We start from the raw sequence: 19867 nt of genomic DNA, 5'->3' as shown, positions 1-19867 counted from the left end.
ACATCCATGTGTAAAAAGAAATTAATCTAGACACAGACATTACACTTTTCACAAAAAATTACTCAAAATGGATAACAGACCTAAATATAAAATGAAATATTAGAAAACATTTAGAAGGAAATGCTGAAGAAAGGCCATGTAACCTCGGATTTGGTGATGACTTTAAACACAACATCAAAAGCACAATTCATGAAAAAACATTGTTAGACTTTATTAAAATTTAAAACTTCTTCTCTGTGAAAAGTACTATTAAGAGACTGAAAAAACAAGCCACATATTTGTGGATAAAATATATGTTTTAATAAATATATATCTGATAAAAGATTTCTATCCAAAATATACAAAAAACTCAAACTCAACAATAAGACATGTAAAGATGTTCAACATTGTCATTAGGTAATTGCAAATTAAAACAACAATGGAAGGTATCACCACATACTTATTAGAATGTCTAAAATTTAAAAATTGACATACCAAATACTAGCAAGGATACAGAAAAACAGAAACTCATTCATTGCTAGTGAGTCTGGCAGTTTCTTACAAAGGTAAACACGGTCTTATCATGAATCCAGCAATCATGTTTCTAGGTATTTACTCAACTGATTTAAAAACTTGCATGCAAATGTGTATAGCAAATGTTTGTCCTTCAGTAAGTGAACAGGTAAACCGTGGTACATTTGTACCCTGGAATATTCAGCATTAAAAAGAAATGAAGTGTCAAGCCATGAAAGGAAACTTAAATGCATATTCGAATCACAATTGTGAATAGGATTCCTGACAGCTTAGAGAAAGGCAGTAGTGGTAGAGGTGGACATGTTTGAGAAACATTTAAGAAGTAAAAATTGCCAGGACTCAATAATAAAATGCATTTGGGGAGAGGAAAAGGAGAGATAAGTGTCAGGATTACTCCCACGTGGTAAATTGAGAGACAGCCCCTGAAACAGATCCTGTTTTGGAGAGACGTTCATGAGTTCAGTTTTAGATGTGTTGGGTTTGAGGAGCTTTGAAGGCATCAGCCAAGTGGAATTAAGTAGGTAGCTGGATAGATGGCTTTGGGACTCAGAGGATAAGTGTAGCTGGGCAAGTAAATCTGTGAGTCATACGCATATGAACAATCACGAAAGCCATGGACACAGATAATATTCCTACGGTGAAAATAACAATGAGAGGAAAAGAGCTTTAAGGAATTCTAACAGTTGGGAGCCAGGAAGAAGAGGAGGAACTAACAAAAGAAACAGAAAAGCTGCAGCCAGAGAGATGGAAGATGAACCAGGGGATGTATTACCAATAAAACCAAGACCAGAATGTTTACTAGAGGAGGGCCAGGTCAAAAGTATCCACGGATGCTAACAAGTAAGTCAGACAAGGACTGAAAACATTCTTTGGATGATCTGTTCATGATTTTCCGTATTTTTATTGAAGTGTTCATCATTTTCTTATTGATTTTAAAAGCATTTTTACATATTAGAAATATTAATCCTTTGCCTGTTGTATATGTTACAAATATTTTTCCCAGTTGGCACTTGTAGTTGTGTTTCTGCTCTCCTCAGAGTTGATTTGTGTTATTTTACACATAGAAACTTCATGTGTTTATGTTGGCAGATTTATCAATTATCTTCTCTTTCATGAGTTACCCTTTTGCTTTCTTGCTTAGACACATCTACATTTTCTTATAGTGTATAGTTTTCTTAATATAAAACCTCACTTTCTTATATTTAATTCTAATCCTCCTGGAGTTTATTTTGGTGCAATATTTCAGATAACAACTTTTTACCAAATAGTGTATCATTATCACAACACTATTTATTCCATAACCCATCTAATTTGAAAAGCATCTATCATTTACTATATTTTTTACATCTGCAACTGAATCTGAGCTTTCTATTTTGTTCCACTGAGCTATTTTTGCTCCCAGTAGTATTTTAAAAACTATTATTGCTTCATAATATGTTTAAATAACTTGACATTCAAATTGCCCTCATTATTTTAAGCTCTTATTCTTGTATATTTTTTCTCCAAAAACTGTGGAATCATTTTGAAAATTCAGAAATGACTTCATCCCACTGGGATTTTAGATAAAATCATCTTATGTCTATATGCCTGAGTCAGGAAGATCCCCTGGAGGAGGAAATGGCCATCCCAGTATTCTTGCCTGGAAAATCCCAAGGATAGAGGAGCGTGGTGGGCTACAGTCCACGGGGTCGCAAAGAGTAGGACATGACTGAGCGTGCACGCACTCACACATCTTATGTCTATAAATCAATTGGGGAAGAACTGATAGCTTTATAACACTGATTTGTCCTATCCTAGAATATGGTATATCTCCCTACAAACTGAAATCTTATTTTCTGTAATTCTGAAGTTGTTTATAAAAATAAAGATTTGCAGATTTCTTATTAAATTTATTCTTAGATATTTCATATTTTCTATGGCCATAGCAAATTGTATCTGTTATACTTTAAATTTTTCCATAGAGCTATTTTGGCCCACAAAATATTTAGAGATTCTGAAGGTATCAAGGTCAAAGCTTCACACATTAGCCATGACAAGCTGATGTTCTCCCATTTACTACAAACTTCTGACAAGATCCGGTAATGTAATGCATTTACCCTTTGCCCTAAAACCCGCCCCTTAAATTTAAAAACATATGACTCTCCTCAACCCTACCACAGCCACCACCTGGAGGGCATCCAGCCATCTAGTGGTCAAGATGGAGCCAGGCTGGGACTCTTCCTTCTGCCGTGTCTTCCTGCCTTTGGCACTGTCCAAAAATGTGATGGCAGCCAGAAACGGGTTTTCTTTACTTTGATGTGACTCAGGACTCCAGCCAAAACTGAAAGTATCATGTCAAAGGGAACCTATAAAAACTGACCTGACTATAAAAGTTGTCTTTTTGAGTCAAAGACCTCTCTTCTGGCCCATCAATCAGAGATGCAGCTTTCCCAGCCAGCGCCACTGGGTACCGTAGCGCGACCAGGAAGCATCAGCCAAGAAGCGAGTCCCAAACTCAGGACTGCACATCCTTCCACCAACCCAAGAAATCAGGTGTCTTGTTCTCATTGGAGCCACCAGGGGGAGCCAAACCACACGAGAGGGAGGGATAACGAAGAAGCCGGGCCGGCGCTCCTTAATGGACCAACAGCCTGGTGGAGGCAGGAGGGATGTCTTCGCCTCCCAATCAAACTAAAGCCACTGGGCACTCTTAGAAAACTCTCACTTTTTAAGGAACCTACCAGAGGCAGGTCGGGGTCAAAAGTATAAGTAGCCTATTTACCTTCCACATGGAGGATGAGTGGATCAGACAAATTTCAAAATTATATAAATCATACATGGTCATAAGAATAAAATCTAGATGTCTAAGGACAAAAGAAGATAGAGTATTGCCCCAATCCTGGTGGCTCAGGGGTAAGGATTCCACCTGCAATGCAGGAGCCGCAGGTTTGATCCTTGGGTTGGGAAGATTCCCTAGAGGAGGGCATGGCAACCCACTCCAGTATTCTTGCCTGGAGAATCCCATCCACTGAGGAGCCTGGCAGGCTACAGTCCATGGGGTCACACAGAGTCAGACATGGCCAAAGCGATTTAGCAGGCACGCACGCAACTCCCCAATCCATTCCTAGCTATCCAAGATTTACCTCACCCTGTCTATGGCTCGGTTCCCTTAACTTCAAGAAAAATATTAATAGTATTATAAAGGTCTTATGAGAATTAAAATAATACATACAGTATATTAAACTTATAGCCTGGCATATGAGAAATGCTCAAAATTCGTTCTTATGATCACTAGATGATAAACCCCACGGGGTTTTTTTAGAGCAGGGATTCGTTCTTTTGAACTCGTTCTGAACTCGCTTGCCTTGTTCGCTGCTATGTCAGCAGTGCCCTGTGAGTCCATGTCCCAGGGAAGGCACACAGTTACAATTTGCTGAAAGCATGGATGAAGGTTATTACTGTTTAATAAGCCAGGAAATAAAGGATGAGAGAGTGAGAGAGAGAGAGACAAGAGGGGCCTACTGTGGAGAGCAAAATAAAAAAAGAAGAAAATTAACCAAAGTGTTGTCTAAACCCAAGTCAATAGACAGAAAGTCAAAGAAGAACTGTCCCAGTGTGGACTGAGGCCACACTTGACAGCAATTGCATGTTTCCAGCACTGAGTGATGGATAGATTAGTGGTAACACCAGTAGACAGAGGAACTACAGAATAGAGGGCAAGCTTGAAGCAGGTCAATCTGAAACAGTTTAGGCTTTGTATCTCTTTAATTTGCACTGGTCATTCAGGAAAGCCATTGGTCAAGCAACAAAATTATTAGCAGCTCTCAGGAAATGGAGCATGGACCCTGATACTACAAAAGGTCACAACTCCAAACACAGATAAAAAAGGAAGGTGTCAGGGGTGTGGCTGAAGCCATGAGAAAGTAGAGAGAAAGAACACGACTCACGCTTGGAGAAATAGCCACCACAAGACAACAAAGAGGAGCCATTTCCAATTTCATACTAACTCTGCCTATCTTCAGAACTGTGGGTTTAAGTGGTGGGGAGAAGGGCTCCGAGGTCTGGTGAGTTGTTCAGAATGATGTGTGAATACAGAACAGTAACCCTGGGCCACACTACAGCCCAGCAGAATGGACCATGGAGACACCGGTACTCACTGTACCTGAGAGCGTACATCTCTTCTTCATTTTCTGGCACTGATCTGCTTTGATCTTGGCCGCTGTGAGCAAATAGGCTTCAGTAGCATCATATCCCATTTCTGATAATACATTCCAGTAGTGGATGAGGTGCAGCCTTGTCCAGAAGCTCGGGCTTTGGGTCTTTGTTATAAAGTCGGTGATGCTTGTAACACAACGTATTAGTGGAGGTTGTTTTAGTATTTCATGCCTTCAAGGCAGCTGTTCTGTTTACCACATCCCATTAGCCTCTCTGTAAACTTCTTCGCTAATGTGACTTTAGTAGATCACCAGATAAACCAGCTGAAGCCAATGCCAGTCCTCTGGCCCCTCCTCAGGCCAGGCTCCCTGAATCTGCCAGCAGAGCCAGCCCCTCCCTCTTCTGAGCTCACCTAGGTCTGTGTGAAGCATTTCCCACCATGGATAGCAATTCTCTGGCTCCACACCTTCCCTTCTAGAAGGAGAGCCATAGCTCCTTCACTCCTGAATTCCCAGGGCCTGGAACAGCCTGGGAGACAGCAGAGGTCAGTGAGAGATGTCTGCTGAATGAATGTGCAAGGGGGACAAGGAGAAAGGGGAGGGACGGAAGGAAGTGGGGTGGAGGGGAAGAGAAGGAAAGAAACAAGGGAAGGAGGCAGGAGGGCCCAGCAGGAGAGCACAGTCTAGGCTTCATCCTTGCTCAACTCCAGGTCCTCCTCTCCTCAGAAGCCTCTTAACTTTGAGGGGAATCCAGGGAAGTTGAGAGAGGAAAAGAACCCTCTGCAGAGCCAGATGGGGCAACCCCAGGGATCCATAGGCCATAGAAGTAGATCAAATGATGGTCCCATCTGAATGAATGAACTGGTGTTGAATGAATATATATGAATGGGTGTGTCTTGCTCAAGGGCATTATGGTACCTTAGTGCTGCTACTGCTGCTAAGTCATTTCAGTTGTGTCTGACTCTGTGCGACCCCATAGACAGCAGCCCACCAGGCTCCCCCATCCCTGGGATTCTCCAGGCAAGAACACCAGAGTGGGTTGCCATTTCCCTCTCCAATGCATGAAAGTGAAAAGTGAAAGTGAAGTCGCTCAGTCATGTCCGACTCTTCACCACCCCATGGACTGCAGCCCACCAGGCTCCTCTGCCCAGGGGTTTTCCAGGCAAGAGTACTGGAGTGGGTTGCCATTGCCTCCTCCGTACCTCAGTGCAGGGCTTAGCAAAAGGAAGAGAGAAATCTGCCAAATGTAACATCAAAACGAGACTCACCTGGGACTTGAGAGGAAGCTGCTCAGATCCTCCCAGCAGCCGCTCATCTTCAAGTGCCAGGGAAGCTCCTGATACACTCTCCAGAAATCAGTTTGCCTTTGGAAGTATTTGACCAAAATTCGGTGGAAATATGTTTTCTTGTGATTCGTTGGGTCCTGGAAGCTATATGGACTGCTCTCTCTGACGGGAGTGATGACACCTATTCACAAATCAGTTAGAGTCACTCTGCTGTACAGCAGAAGTTAACAATTATTTACGAAGTAAATCAACTATACTTCAATTTTTTTAACAAAATATAAATCAGTTACAGTAGAATGCATCTGACTTTTTAAGACTGTGAAAGCACTATAGCAAACAGATAACAGTTCAGTGGCCATATTCAGACAAAAAAAGTCAAAGTATCTGGGGAAAAAAAACTGAAACATCACAAATGTATCCTCTTATAAGGCAATTAAGAGTTTACCAAAGAATTAGTTACAGCTATGATCACTGACCTAGCTTTTGAGAAACTCTGTGAGCATGCTGACTTTTCATGTTGAGTCTTCCCCCTCCCCCAAGGAAATATTTGTAACCTACTTTGCAGTTTTAAATGTATACCATGGTTACTGCTTAAATAAGCACTTTGAAATATTAGAGGGCATGCATTTTTGGAGAAGTTAATCTCCTGCCTGCAGCTCACATAGGGCAAGGGGTAGCCAAGCAAATTAATTGCAAATTGGATGTTTGAGTCAAGATTATGATACTGAGTTTCCAAAGAGAAAGGGTTCCAATAGATCATACCCCCCATAAACAAGCTTCTCAAAAACAAAAGGATTTTGTTTAGTTCAGTCTTGGTGATATATAGCCTTGAAAACTGAAGCAGAAGTATTTTTAATTTTCTGCTTGACACTTTTTCTTGCAAGATAAATGAGACACACAGCTGGACGACACACCAAGCCCAGCTCTTCAGAAGAAATGTAACCAAAAAAAGAAGCCCATTGTTCAAGTTATCATCCTGCATTTCTTGTGAAATGAATTCTAGGTCTTCTACCCACTTGGAGAGATGCCATGCTAGCTGGTCTAAAATGTGCTGATGTGCCTAGATGGCATGTGTGGTGCTTAAAAGACCCCTGGAAGACGACTCCCCTCCCTCACAGGGTGTGGAGAAGGCATTTTTGTGGGTAGGAAATTGGGAAAGTGGCATGGAGAATGAGAGAAAATGAAAACTAGGACAAATGCCACCCTGAGTCCAAGATTTGGAGTGTTAAACGCAATGTGTAAAGTGCACAAAATGTTTTCCTATCAAACACTGCATTTAATTTTACTCTTTTACAGAATAATCTCTTGAGGAGGATGTGGAAACCCCTGTGCTGGTAAATTTTACATGTTCACTGACAGGGCGAAGGGGAGTCCAGATAGCTGGTGAAACTTTATGTCTCGGTTTGTACTGTGAGGGCGTTTCTGGAAGAGATTAGCGTTTGAATCAGTAGACTGAATAAAAAAGATGGCCAGTCTTCACACCAAAGCAACTGGGATGCGGGCATGCACAATTTGCTCTCTCTAGAATATCTCCTGCCCTCAGATCTCAGCAGTCCTGGTTCTCAGACCTTCATTCTCTAACTGGGACTTACACCACTAGGCCTTTGGACTTGGACTCTAACTGTATGTACCAGGGGCTTTCCTGGGCCTCTAGCTTGTAGACGGCAGATAACAGGACTTCTCAGCCTCCATGATAGCATGAGCCAAGCCTTCCTAACAAATCTTTTTCTATAACTCTGTCTGTCTACTGTTGGTGCTGTTTCTCTGGAGAGCCCTGGCTAGGGACTTCCCTCATGGTTCAGTGGTTAAGACTCTGTGCTTCCCACTCCAGGGCACACAGATTCGGTCCATGGTCAGGGAATGAAGATCCCGCATGCTGTGAAGCATGGCAAAAAAAAAAAGACAGAGAGAGAGACAACCCTTGCTAATACAGTTCCCATATAATAAACAAAACCTGTGTGAAATCAGAGAGACCAAGTGGCTTGTCCCTGGTCAGCACATGATCTGGGTGAAATAAAATTCATATTTTATGGCAAGACAAGGAAAATTTAAACACAAAAGTTCTCTACCCTCAGGCCTCCTCTCTCCCTGCTCTATGCATAGTGTGTCTGCATTATGCACCAACCAGACCTCCCCCATCAGCAGGAAAACCTGCTCAACATTCTCCTGGCATCAAGACAGCTCCTTAAAAGATAACATTCCTTCTTGATCTTGTAAAGGGGTCACATGGCCCACCACAATGGTGCTTAGATCTGGATTATGTAAACTGTCAATAATATGTCTTTTGATACCACTCCAATATTCTTGCCTGGAGAATCCCACGGACAGAGCCCTGATGGGCTATAGTCCATAGGGTCGCAAAGAGTTGGACATGGCTGAAGCAACTTAGCACAGCACCCATTTACGCATATATATGGAATCTAGAAAAATGGTACGGATGAACCTGTTTGCAGGGCAGGAAGAGAGATACAGATGTATAGAGCAGACATGTAGACACAGAGCGGGACATGGATGGTGGGACGAATTGGGAGAGTAGCACTGACATGTTAATATTACAGTCATGCTTGTGCTCAGTCGCTCAGTTGTGCCCGATTCTTTGTGACCCTATCAACTGAAGCCCGCCAGGTTCCTCTGTCCATGAGACTTTACAGACAAGAATACTAGAGTAGATTGGCGTTTACTCCTCCAGAGGATCTGCCTGACCCAAGGATTGAACCCACATCTCCTGAGTCTCCAGCATTGGCAGGTGGATTTTTCTACAATTGAGCCACTTGAGAAGCCCATCCTGGGAAGCCCATATACCCATTACCATGTGTAAAATAGATAGCTAGTGGGAAGCTGCTATACAGCACAGGGAGCTCAGCTCAGTGCTCTGTGATGACCGAGAGAGGTGGGATGGGGGTGGGTGGGAGGGAAGTTCAAGAGGGAGGGGATATATGTATATGTATAGCTGATTCATTTTGTTATACAGCAGTTCAGTCATGTCCGACTTTTTATGGCCCCATGGACTGCAGCACGCCAGGCTTCCCTCTCCTTCACCATCTCCTTGAGCTTGCTCAAACTCATGTCCAATAAGTTGGTGATGCCATCCAACCATCTCATCCTCTGACATCCCCTTCTCCTCTTGCCTTCAACCTTTTCCAGCATCAGGGTCTTTTCCAATAAGTCACTTTCTCCCATCAAATGGCCAAAATATTGGAGCTTCAGATTGTAAAGAAATTATACTCTAATAAAAAAATACATTTTTTATGTATTTTATGTATTTGATGCTATACATCAAAATCACATTTGATGTATAGCACTTTGTTTCAAAAAACTTATATAACTGTGCCTGGTGACGGACTGGGAAGTCTGGTGTGCTGCAGTCCATGGGGTCACAGAGTCGGATACGACTGAGTGACTGAACTGAACTGAACAGGTGGAACAGTTCTCAGAGTCTTCTGAGATGCTCTTTCCGGGTTTTAATCCTCAAATTTGACTTGAATAAAATTTTTCAATTCTTTCTTAGATCGACTGATTAATTTTTCATTGACACTTCTAAATATAGAAGGATTCAAACCTTCTGACTTAATGTCAGTGCTCTTCCAATTACATGTGGGATGTGAGGAATGGCTTGACCACGGGATCATCTGTGTTACAAAGTTCAGTGTAGTTCTCATAGACAGACTAACTGGCTGACACTTACATTGTCTCTTACGGGCCCCCAGGTGGCACAGTGGTAAAGAATCCGCCTGCCAGTTCAGGAGACCCAAGAGACACAGGTTCGACTGCTGGGTCCAGAAGATCCCCTGGAGAAGGAAATGGCAACCCGTTCCAGTATTCTTGCCCAGAAAATCCCATGGACAGAGGAGCCTGGTGGTCTGTATAGTTCATGCATTCACAAAGAGTCCGACACAGCTAAGGCTAGATTTCACTGTGTGGATGAACATCCCCCCAATTCTCAGTGGCTTAAAAGAGCAAAGGTTAATCATGTCCACCGCATGTTGGCTGGAACCCCAAATCCAGGTGGATCTCCTCAACCCAGGATGGATGGAGCAGTCACCATCTTGAACATGGCCAGGCAGCACTCACAACTCATGGGCAGAATTAGCCACAAGCACCACTCAATAAGAGGCAGAGTATTAATTTCAAACAAAAGCAGCCTGCAGGTATATGTGTCTAAGAGACCAGTTTGCCTCAAAATGACTGACATGACATCTGGACAAAAGACGTAAAAACGTAGCCCTTCACCAAAATATCACAGCAGACAAATGCTGTAACTCCAGGCTTTGGGATATTTTTCATCCTTTAGGAATGGGCTTGCTTCTTATGCCAAGGCTGCATGGAAGTGAATTATCAAAACTACAATTCCTGGTGCTTCTAACAAAAACTAGTATTCACAGCCTGATTCTGAAGCAAGCAAACTTGCAGTTCTAACCACAGTGAACAGTGCCAGCAGTGCTTTATTTGGGGCTCATGTTACAGAGGAGTACAGCATGAACCCACAATTTTACCAGTAACACCATGCCCCTTCGATCCCTAGGCCTCCAAGAATGTTACTGTTCTTGGTCAGATGGAGAGATTGAGAGCCTTGTAAACCATCATAAAATGGAGTGAATAGAAAAGCTGACACTACATCCGAGAACATCCTCATTCCTCACCCTGCTCTTCTCTGCCTTATGTAACTTAAGAGATGGTGGGAATGATGTCAATGTGGGAGGGGAAAAATAAAAAGGATTCATGTGGGCTTTTTGAAAAAAAAAAGTAAGAGAGAACACAGTAAACTGGAAAGGAAATTTAAGCTTAGAATCTTGCCAGAGGCTGTCATTTAAAGGGTTTTAAAGTCCTGAGACGTGAGGTCCCCTGTGTGAGCGATGCTGAGAGAGTGCTCTGACTCCAGGTAAGGTTCTGTGACTGCTGTTTCTCCGATTCAGATCTGCAGTTCTCTTCAGGAGGGGATAAGAATTTTATTTCAGAACAAAGGCATAGACTGCTAATTCCACCCTAAATCCATTTCCCTCATCTTTCTTAGTGACAGAGTCACACTTTGGTTGAGGGGAGCAATACACCCAGTTGAAACCTCTGTCCCCAAATTCCCTTGTAACTGTGTGCTGTGCTTAGTCGCTCAGTTGTGTCCGACTCTTTGCGACTCCATGTAACTAGCTATGGCCAAATGACGAAGTCCCGGGTCAAAGAGACTTAAGTGAAAATGTTGGTGGAAAACTTCTAGGAAAACTCCTTAAAAGGAAACGCAAGCCCTTCTCCCACACCAGCCCCTGTCCTTCCTATTGTTTGAAATATGATGGCTGGAGCTCCAGCAGCCATACTATTTCCAGTAGTCATGAACATGAGGTAACCTTGAGACTGTAAACCAGTGTAACAGATCAGGGACAGGGAAGGAGCTGGGCTCCAGATGACTCTGAAGAGCAACAGCATAGGCTTGGACTGCTGACCTCCAGAAGTCTTTCAAATGAGAGAATAAACCCTGGTATATTAAGCCATTGAAATCATGTCTCTGTTACAGCCACATACAAATCTTAATTTATACAACCATTTTAATGCATATTTATAGACTCATTTCTACTCAAGAAATCCCAGCTATAACTTTCCCTTGGATGTGACTCTCACCTCCCCTTAGCCAGCAGGTGTCTGCACAGATTCGAGCCTTACCCAGCAGCTTGTGTTCCACGGCACTTCGCAGGGACTGGTGCCGGAAGTACAGGAGGCCATTGGGCTTCTCCTGGAGCCAGTGTCTGGTGGCATTGCGGAAAGCAGCCCAGTGCAACGTGGTCACTTTGTAATGCCCCTTGTAGCCCAGCATGTCCAAGAGCTGGTATATCTCATCTTCGGCCAGCCCACAATGTGAGATGCTCAGCAGACACAGGGTGTCAGACACCCAGCCGTCCAACCCTGTGCAGACAACACACTGATGATGGTGACAAAGGAGGGCTCACACATGCCAGGCATCATTCTACATGTTGTGTGTGATCAACCAACTCATTTCCTTCCATCATCCTTTGGGTAGATACTATAACCGCCCCATCTTACAAATAAGAAAAATGAAGCCCAGAGAGGTTAAGTAACTTAGCCCATGTCACACAGAAACCAGTGCAGAACTGGGATTTGAATGCAGACAGTGTGGCTACAGAATCCACGTTCTTGACCATTGAATTATTACCTACATTGTCACAATGAATCCATCCGTGTCAGCTATGGTTACCAAGTGGCAAGCTTGCCAATTCTGACACTTAGCATTTCCCCTGAGCTGTCTTTAAAGATTTCCAACATCAGATTTGCATGTACAGGTATGAGAGGCTTTTCTGTCTGGCTGCTGCCTACTGCAAATTCATACACACCACACAAGCCAGCCACCTGTTACTCACCTGACCCCCTAGATGTTTCCACCGTAGTAGGATCTCCCACTGGATCAACCAACTCTAAAGAGAGCCTTAAGACCACGGAGAGAAATGAGAGCAAGGTCTACCATTCGAAATGGATTTCTTATGCTAGGACTGGGGAATGAGGCCCCAGATGCCTGCATCCTTTCAGCAGAGGCAGTTGTTCAGACCGATGTGCACAAGCTTCCTCTGAGGTTTGCCCCAGTTCAACTAAGCTCTCCCGGACCTGTGGTTGAACTTGGCGGGCCTGAGTCGGGTTAGCAGACAGCACTGGGAGGAGGAAAATTGCCTATAAAAGGAACAGTCCCTATGGGGTGCAGGGTGGGGAGGACCCGGGCTTTCCTGCACAATCCTGGAGACATGGGTCTAGCCAAGGGCACAGCTGTGGGCAGTTTTGTCTGATTCTTCCTGTGGGACAGAGACCTTGTTTTCACCTCTGTGCGGGTCAGGGAGGGCACACTAAACTTGAAGTTAACTTTCTCTGCAGAAATGCAAGCTCTAGAGCAAAAAAAAAGGGTGGGGGGAGGTACGGGATAATATGCTGGAGCAACAAACAATGTGCCTTTCATTCCCAGTATCTTCTGCTTCTCTCTCAGAGCTCCACCTCCCCATCCCTGCTCCCTTCTAATTCACTTAAAAGACAGCTGTCACAGCAGAAATGAAGAGAGAAAAACTCAAGTTTCAAGAGACTTTTGAGGCTCACAGTAGAGCCCATGGCTTGTGAGAATAAACTTGGGTTTTTGAAAGCCTGATTGTTGAATATTGAACCACAGATTCCTGGCCAACTCTTGGAATAATTTTTTTTTAACCACAAAGAGCCTCAGACAATTACAGGAAGATGCAAAGAGGACATTTTTTTCCCACCCAGGAAGAAAAGAGATTTTGCTGAATTCAAAAAAGTGTTAAAAAAGAGACAGATCACCTATTCCATTTTTCTAGATGATCTCTCTGCCTCTCTTTTAACACCTTCCTAAGTTCAGCAAAATTTGCAAAACAGACACACAGTCATAGAGAACAAATGTGTGGATGCCAACAGGGAAAGGGAGGTAGGTGGGAGGAAGTGGGAGTTTGGGATTGACATAAATTATTGATACTATGTATATATAGATGACTAATGAGAACCTACTGTTTGGCACAGGGAACTCAGTGCTCTGTGGTGACCTGAATGGGAAGAAAGTCCAAAAGGGCGAGAATATATGTATGGCTGATTCATTTTGTTGTACAGTAGAAACTATCACAACATTGTAAAGCAACTATACTCCAATAAAAATTGATTTAAAAAAGAAAGAGAGAAAAGAAAGCAATAAAGTTGCTCAAGTGGGTTTCTGAACAGGGGCCAGAGCCCTCCCTGTGAAGAAAACCAGCTTGGAGCAGAGACAGACCGGCCTCTGGATGCATCTGAGACTGGATGAGAGAGAGGACCTGAGCTTCCAAAAGCTCTACAGATTTCCCAGTGCCACAGGAAGAAGTGGGGAGGAGAAATGGCTAATGGGGACACCGGGGGAGACCTATAGGCCCTGGACCTCTGAGTGGCGCCATGCACAACCACGTTCTCTGTCGGGCACGTAGATACCCACAAGACTGGAGGCTCAAGCAGAGGGAAGGAATGAGCCGACAATGCCCGTGAGGATGAGGGCACGTGGCAGCAGATAGTGGCATAGATGGAACCACCCCAGAGCAGATGGGAACACAGGCATGCCCGAGGATGCCAAAAACAGGGCACGTCAGTGTCCATGGACCATCTGGAGCCACTACCACCTCAGTGGAAGACAGCGGGGACGGGTGACAACCAAGGTGACCCAGCACCAAGGCCTTCAGATCTGAGCTCACCCCAGCGGGGTCACGGCGAGGACACAAACCCTCACACGGCTGAAAAAATCCTGAATCGGCTGAAAATACACTAAACGGATGAGCTTAACCAGAATTAACCTAGATTCTGCCATCAGTGGGACTGTAGACTCAAAAGAGAGATTACATTGAATCTTAGAAATCATAAAGGCTCATTTCTTAGACCTCTGAGAAATGTGACTAAAATCTATGCTTAATGTATTTCTCCTTATGATCAACACACAGAGCTCCCTGGGTGGGGCTGCCAGATTTAGCAAATAAAAATATAGAGCCTCTAGCTACATCTGAATTCAGGTAAACAATAAATCCATTTTTGGCATAAGTATATTCCAAGCAATATTTGGGATATACTTATATACAAGATTATCTGTTACTTATCTGTAGTTTAAATAATTTTTAGTATATTTCCCATGCAATATCTGGGATATACTAAAAGATTATTTGTTGTTTATCTGAAATTCAAATTAAACTGGGCGAACTGTACTTTCTCTGACAATCCTCTCCTTCAACCTTCCTCCCTGGAGACGAAGGCAGGTGTGGGGGTGTGGGGGTGGGGGGGGATCTTCCTCCCTGTGGACTCAGACCAGGTGGTTAATACTGCTTTATGCCTACCTTCTCCTGAAGCCACAGTGTCAGAATTTGCCTTTTTTTGTTTCAAAGTCCAACTATAGTCTTCAACCCAGCGTTTCAGAATCAATGCCCAGAGCTCCTGAATCGAGGCCACCCCCAAGTACTCCTTCAGGCACTGGAACTCGTTTCGGTAGATTCTGCACTCTTGGTATTCATTTGCCAGGATTGTGAGCTTTAAAGGACTCAGGTTTGTCTTTTTCCTCAAGCTGTGTCTGCTCTGTCGGAAGGGGTCTCTACTGGTAAAAGAGAGATACTCCCTAAAGATGTGTAGCTGGGCTTCTTTGTCCACTGCGCTGACGAGCTCCACCGTCCTCACGTCAGGGCGGGCACACAGCGACTTGTAGGACAGGCTGGAGGAGACGGTGCTCACGATCAACTTGCAGTGAGGAGACAGTGAGCCTGGCAGCCAGGAGATATCTTTCACCTGATGAAAACAGTCAAAGACGGTTGAAAACTTCATAACTTTAAAACTACTTTGCTGGTGTAGGTGGTGGAGAAAAAGGAACCCTCCTATGCTGGAGGAACCCCTCTCCACTATGGAGAACAGTATGGAGGTTCTTTAAAAATCGAAAAATAGAGCTACCACATGATCCTGCCCCCCCCCACTACTGAGTATATATCTAGAGAAAAACATAATTCAAAAAGATACACGCCCCCCAGTGTTCATAGCAGCACTGTTTACAATAGCCAAGACATGGAAGCAACCTAAAGTCCATCAACAAATACAAGGATAAAGAAGATGTGGTACATATGTACAATGGGATATTAGTCACTCATAGAAAGAGTGAAAAAAAGTCATTTGCAGCAACCTGGATGGACCTAGAGACTGTCATACTAAGTGAAGTAAATCAGAGAGAAAAAGAAACAAAATATGATATCACTAGTAACTGGAATTTTAAAAAAGAAACAAACTGATTTATAAAACAGAAACAGACAAGATATAGAAAATAAACTTACAGTTACCAAGGAGGAAGGAGGGAGGGATAAATTAGGAGTTTGGGATTAAAATATACACACTACTACATATAAAATGGATAACTAACAAGGACCTACTGTATAGCACAGGGAACTATATTCAATATCTTGTAATAACCTAAAATGGAAGAGGATGCAAAAAAGAATATACATATATATGTATAACTGAATCACTTTGTTGTACACCTGAAACTAACACATTGTAAATCAACTATATTTCAATTTTTTAAATTTTTAATAGATTCAGTGGAATATAGTAAGAAAGTATAGGGTAACGATTGAGGTTCCAGTTATTAACAGTAACTTGGATAGCAAGCAATATGGTGCTAAGACAATACCAATTCACACTCCATATTGACAGATTCACCTCTCCATTAGGGATTTGACAGTACAAATGCAGACTCTGAAGAGGTTCCTACAAGTACTTTAACAAAATCATAGACTTCTGAAGAATGACCTACAGTGATGGCCAGAGTACAAATTGAAACATTCAACTGAAAAAGAAGATACTATCCTGTGCTGAAGAACTGTCACTTTGGGTAGCAATACTATCATAAATTAAATGGTTTCATTTGGAATAAAAGGAACACCTAATAAAATCTTTCTTGATTCCTTTAACAAACAGCCTTTCCCATCCCTCTTTGCCTAATAATAGCAACTCTCATGGAGAAGGCAATGGCACCCCACTCCAGTACTCTTGCCTGGAAAATCCCACGGACGGAGGAGCCTGGTGGGCTGCAGTCCATGGGGTCGTTAAGAGTCGGACACGACTGAGCAACTTCACTTTCACTTTTCACTTTCATGCATTGGAGAAGGAAATGGCAACCCACTCCAGTGTTCTTGCCTGGAGAATCCCAGGGTCGGGGGAGCCTGGTGGGCTGCTGTCTATGGGGTTGCACAGAGTCAGACACAACTGAAGTGACTTAGCAGCAGCAGCAGCTCTCATATCCTGACTGCTTACTCTGAGCCGGGCACTGTGTTGAGTGTGGACCAACTGCACTGGTTACTTACATTTTTAAAATCTTCTGTATCTTACGTTGTTTCCACATCTCTCGGGGGAATTTACAGATCCAGGGAAATTGCTCCTCCCAAGGCCAGCCAATTCCTGGGAGCGGTGGGCAGATTGCATGAAACATACCTTCTGTGTGCAGACAAGCCAACCCATGACCAACCACACCCCGACTCACCTTCTTATTCAACTTGCTCACCAAGCCAGTACTTCCTCTGCCCTAAGTCATCCAAGGGTCAGGTGCCAGACAGTGAGGGAAAGCCCCTATGCCCCAAAGTCCACTAGAATGATTCAAACTAGCAATCCGAGACTGTGTCCTCTGCCCTGCCTTGCCTTTCCCATGAAAACCCCCAAAGTAATTTTGTTGTATATTCTGATCTGCCTTATCTATACTGATTTTTCCATATATCAAATCCCATTGATTGGTTGCTATCTTTAGTTTTTCTTCTGTTTAAAGGGATACTGGATCAATGGCACCTCTAATGCTTTTTAGTGTCAGTCATTGCTTTGGCCCCGGGCTCCTGTCTTCTGCCTTCTGACACCCTAATATTTCCCCCCAGAGCCCTGCGTGACAAGGCATGTCTTCTCTCCAAAACTGTAAATCATAAATAATTCTTTCAATGCCATTGGTTTCTCCATGACATCAACTCAGTTATCCCCCTATAAATTAAATCCTAGGTATAATTTTATTTCATTAACTCATTCAGTCCCCCTAACAACCCTCCAGAAAGGCCGAGGAGGAAACTGAAGCACAGAGGGCCTAAACATTTTATCAAATTCATTACAAGGGTAAGCAGCAGAGCTGGGATTCAAACTAAGGGTCTGGCTGCAGGGGCTGGCTCCTCACCACTGCATTGATGCCTTAGAGAATTGCCTGACAGTCCCTCCTCCTGAAGAGCTCTCCCTGTTCCCCTCTTCCAGGAAGCCTTTTCCAAAGGTCAAATGCTTTCGTTAGAGGCCTTCACAATACTACATACTGATCCCTGCCAGCACTTAGCACAGATGTAATTTTATATTTATTTATGTGATGATATTACTAATATCTGCCATTCCCTGCTAGAATGAAAGCTCTATTTCTTAGACTATGTCTGTCTGCTTACAGTGCTTTTCCCATGGTAAGCGGTCAATAATTATTTGTTGGATGTATGGTGGTCACCATGTACTGAATTAAAAAGCAGATTACAAAATAATATGGTATATAACTTCACTTATATAAGCGTATGTATGTGTATACAGCTATCCATAGAAAAAAGAAGGTTTAACAATGGTGAGGCTGTGAGGATATTTAATTTTCTATTTTCTTCTTCTTTTTTATATGTTCTATGAGAAATATACGTGAATTACACAATTTATAATTATGCATGTATAAGTTTTATAGAAAATGCTTCACAAAGTAATGACTAATACTAAAAAGCATTGGAGGTGCCATTGATCCAATATCATGTCAAACAGAAGAAAAACTAAAGATAGCAAACAATTGATAGAATTTGATATATGAAAAATTAAGTATAGATAAGGCAAATCAAAATATACAAGCTAAAGAATATAATAGGGGCCCGATAAATGTTTGACTGAAGTATAAAATAGCAGGGCAGAACTGTGCAGCAGTAATGGCCAGTTTCTAGAACCAGGCTTCCCATGCTTGAATTTCAAGTCCACCATCACCTTAGGACCTTCAGCAAGTTGTCTAATATCTCCAAGTCCAATCCCATTTATATAAATAGGGATGATGATCCCAGTCTATCAAGGATTGCTGTGAGAATTCAATGTAAATATCTCTAAAGTTTCTAGAATAATGCCTGGCTAGTTGTGTTACGTAAGTATTTGTTTCGTAAAATATTCAGAAGTAACTAGAAGCAGCATTGCCTATAACTATAGATATGCAATGCAAGGGAATGGTATTGTGTACATTCTAAATCAAGCCGTTTTCCAACAAGGACCTACTGTATAGCACATAGAACTCCACTCAATATTATGTGGCAGCCTGGAGGAGAGGGGGGTTTAGAGGAGAATGGCTCCATGTATATGTATGGCTGAGTCCCTTCTCTGTTCACCTGAAATTATTACAACATTGTTAATCGGCTATATCCCAATACAAAATAAAAAGTTCAAAAAAATTAATTAAGGGGTTTTCTTTTTATTAAATAATAATAAAATGGATATTATTTTGAAAAGAGATTACCTTCTCTCCTGAAATCCCATATATGCCAGCCAATTCTTCAATTCCGTCCAGTACAAGTATACATGGCTTTACATTGATGGAAGCAATGAATACGTCTACAAGAAGTGAAAAGGCCAAGATATTTGCATCTTCATTGAGAATATCAGTTTCAAGCTGGGTACCTACAGCATAGAAATGTGCTCAAATTAGGTATATGTTAATGGGTTGGGGAAGCAGAAGGGGTTGGGAACAAGGAGTGCTACCCACAGCTGTATGACACATACAGATGGTGTAGGATGGTGTGTGCATGCTCAGCCACTCAGTCTTGTCTGACTCTTTGTGACTCCATGGACTATAACCCGCCAAGGTCCTCTGTCCACAGGATTTTCCAGGCAAGAATGCTGGAGTGGGTTGCCATTCCCTTCTCCAGGGGATCTTCTCGACCCAGGGATCGAACTCGAGTATCCTGTGTCTCTTGAATTGGCAGGCGGGCGCTTTACCACTGAGCCACCTGGGAAGGCCATATGTGTGATAAGCAGTCTCAAAATATTCAACCCTAAAGAGGTAATGATATTTACCACCACGTGTCTCCTACATATTTTCAGGATTTTATATAAAAAATATTATGTATGATCCAAAGCACTACTCTCACTTTCCAAAATGCAAAAATTGATCATGTTACAAAGAACTGGATGGGAAGAAAGAGAAGTCAGGCTATGTGATCTGTGAAGCTTCTGCACCACCTTAAGATCAGTTCCTGTTTAGGGGTCACAGCCACCACTCTGGGGGTCCAGCTGTGTGAGTGCATGCACACACACACACACACACACACAATATCTCCTACCCACCACCTAGTTTCTTTGGTCCTGGCTCATTTTAAACCTAATACAACTGATCCTAAATAACTCTACCCTTAGTAATGGACTCCAGACCTT

The 19867-nt window shown here is 42.8% G+C and overlaps 1 protein-coding gene across 1 annotated transcript in view; it reads right to left on the bottom strand.

Annotated features, from left to right (window-relative positions):
- LOC113892722 (putative tetratricopeptide repeat protein 41) overlaps positions 1 to 19867 on the bottom strand; it is an 82342-nt gene that overhangs the window by 43820 nt on the left and 18655 nt on the right. Inside the window, exons 2-6 of the mRNA XM_027541951.1 lie at positions 18954 to 19114; positions 14770 to 15211; positions 11582 to 11821; positions 5915 to 6113; positions 4655 to 4833 (exon numbers count right to left, since the gene is read on the bottom strand). Of these exons, the coding sequence (XP_027397752.1) occupies positions 4655 to 4833; positions 5915 to 6113; positions 11582 to 11821; positions 14770 to 15211; positions 18954 to 19114 (1221 nt within the window). The remainder of the gene's footprint in view (positions 1 to 4654; positions 4834 to 5914; positions 6114 to 11581; positions 11822 to 14769; positions 15212 to 18953; positions 19115 to 19867) is intronic.

This window comes from Bos indicus x Bos taurus, chromosome 5 (genome assembly GCF_003369695.1).
Source record: "Bos indicus x Bos taurus breed Angus x Brahman F1 hybrid chromosome 5, Bos_hybrid_MaternalHap_v2.0, whole genome shotgun sequence".
NCBI lineage: Eukaryota > Metazoa > Chordata > Mammalia > Artiodactyla > Bovidae > Bos > Bos indicus x Bos taurus.
This window is presented reverse-complemented; position numbering and strand designations above follow the sequence as displayed.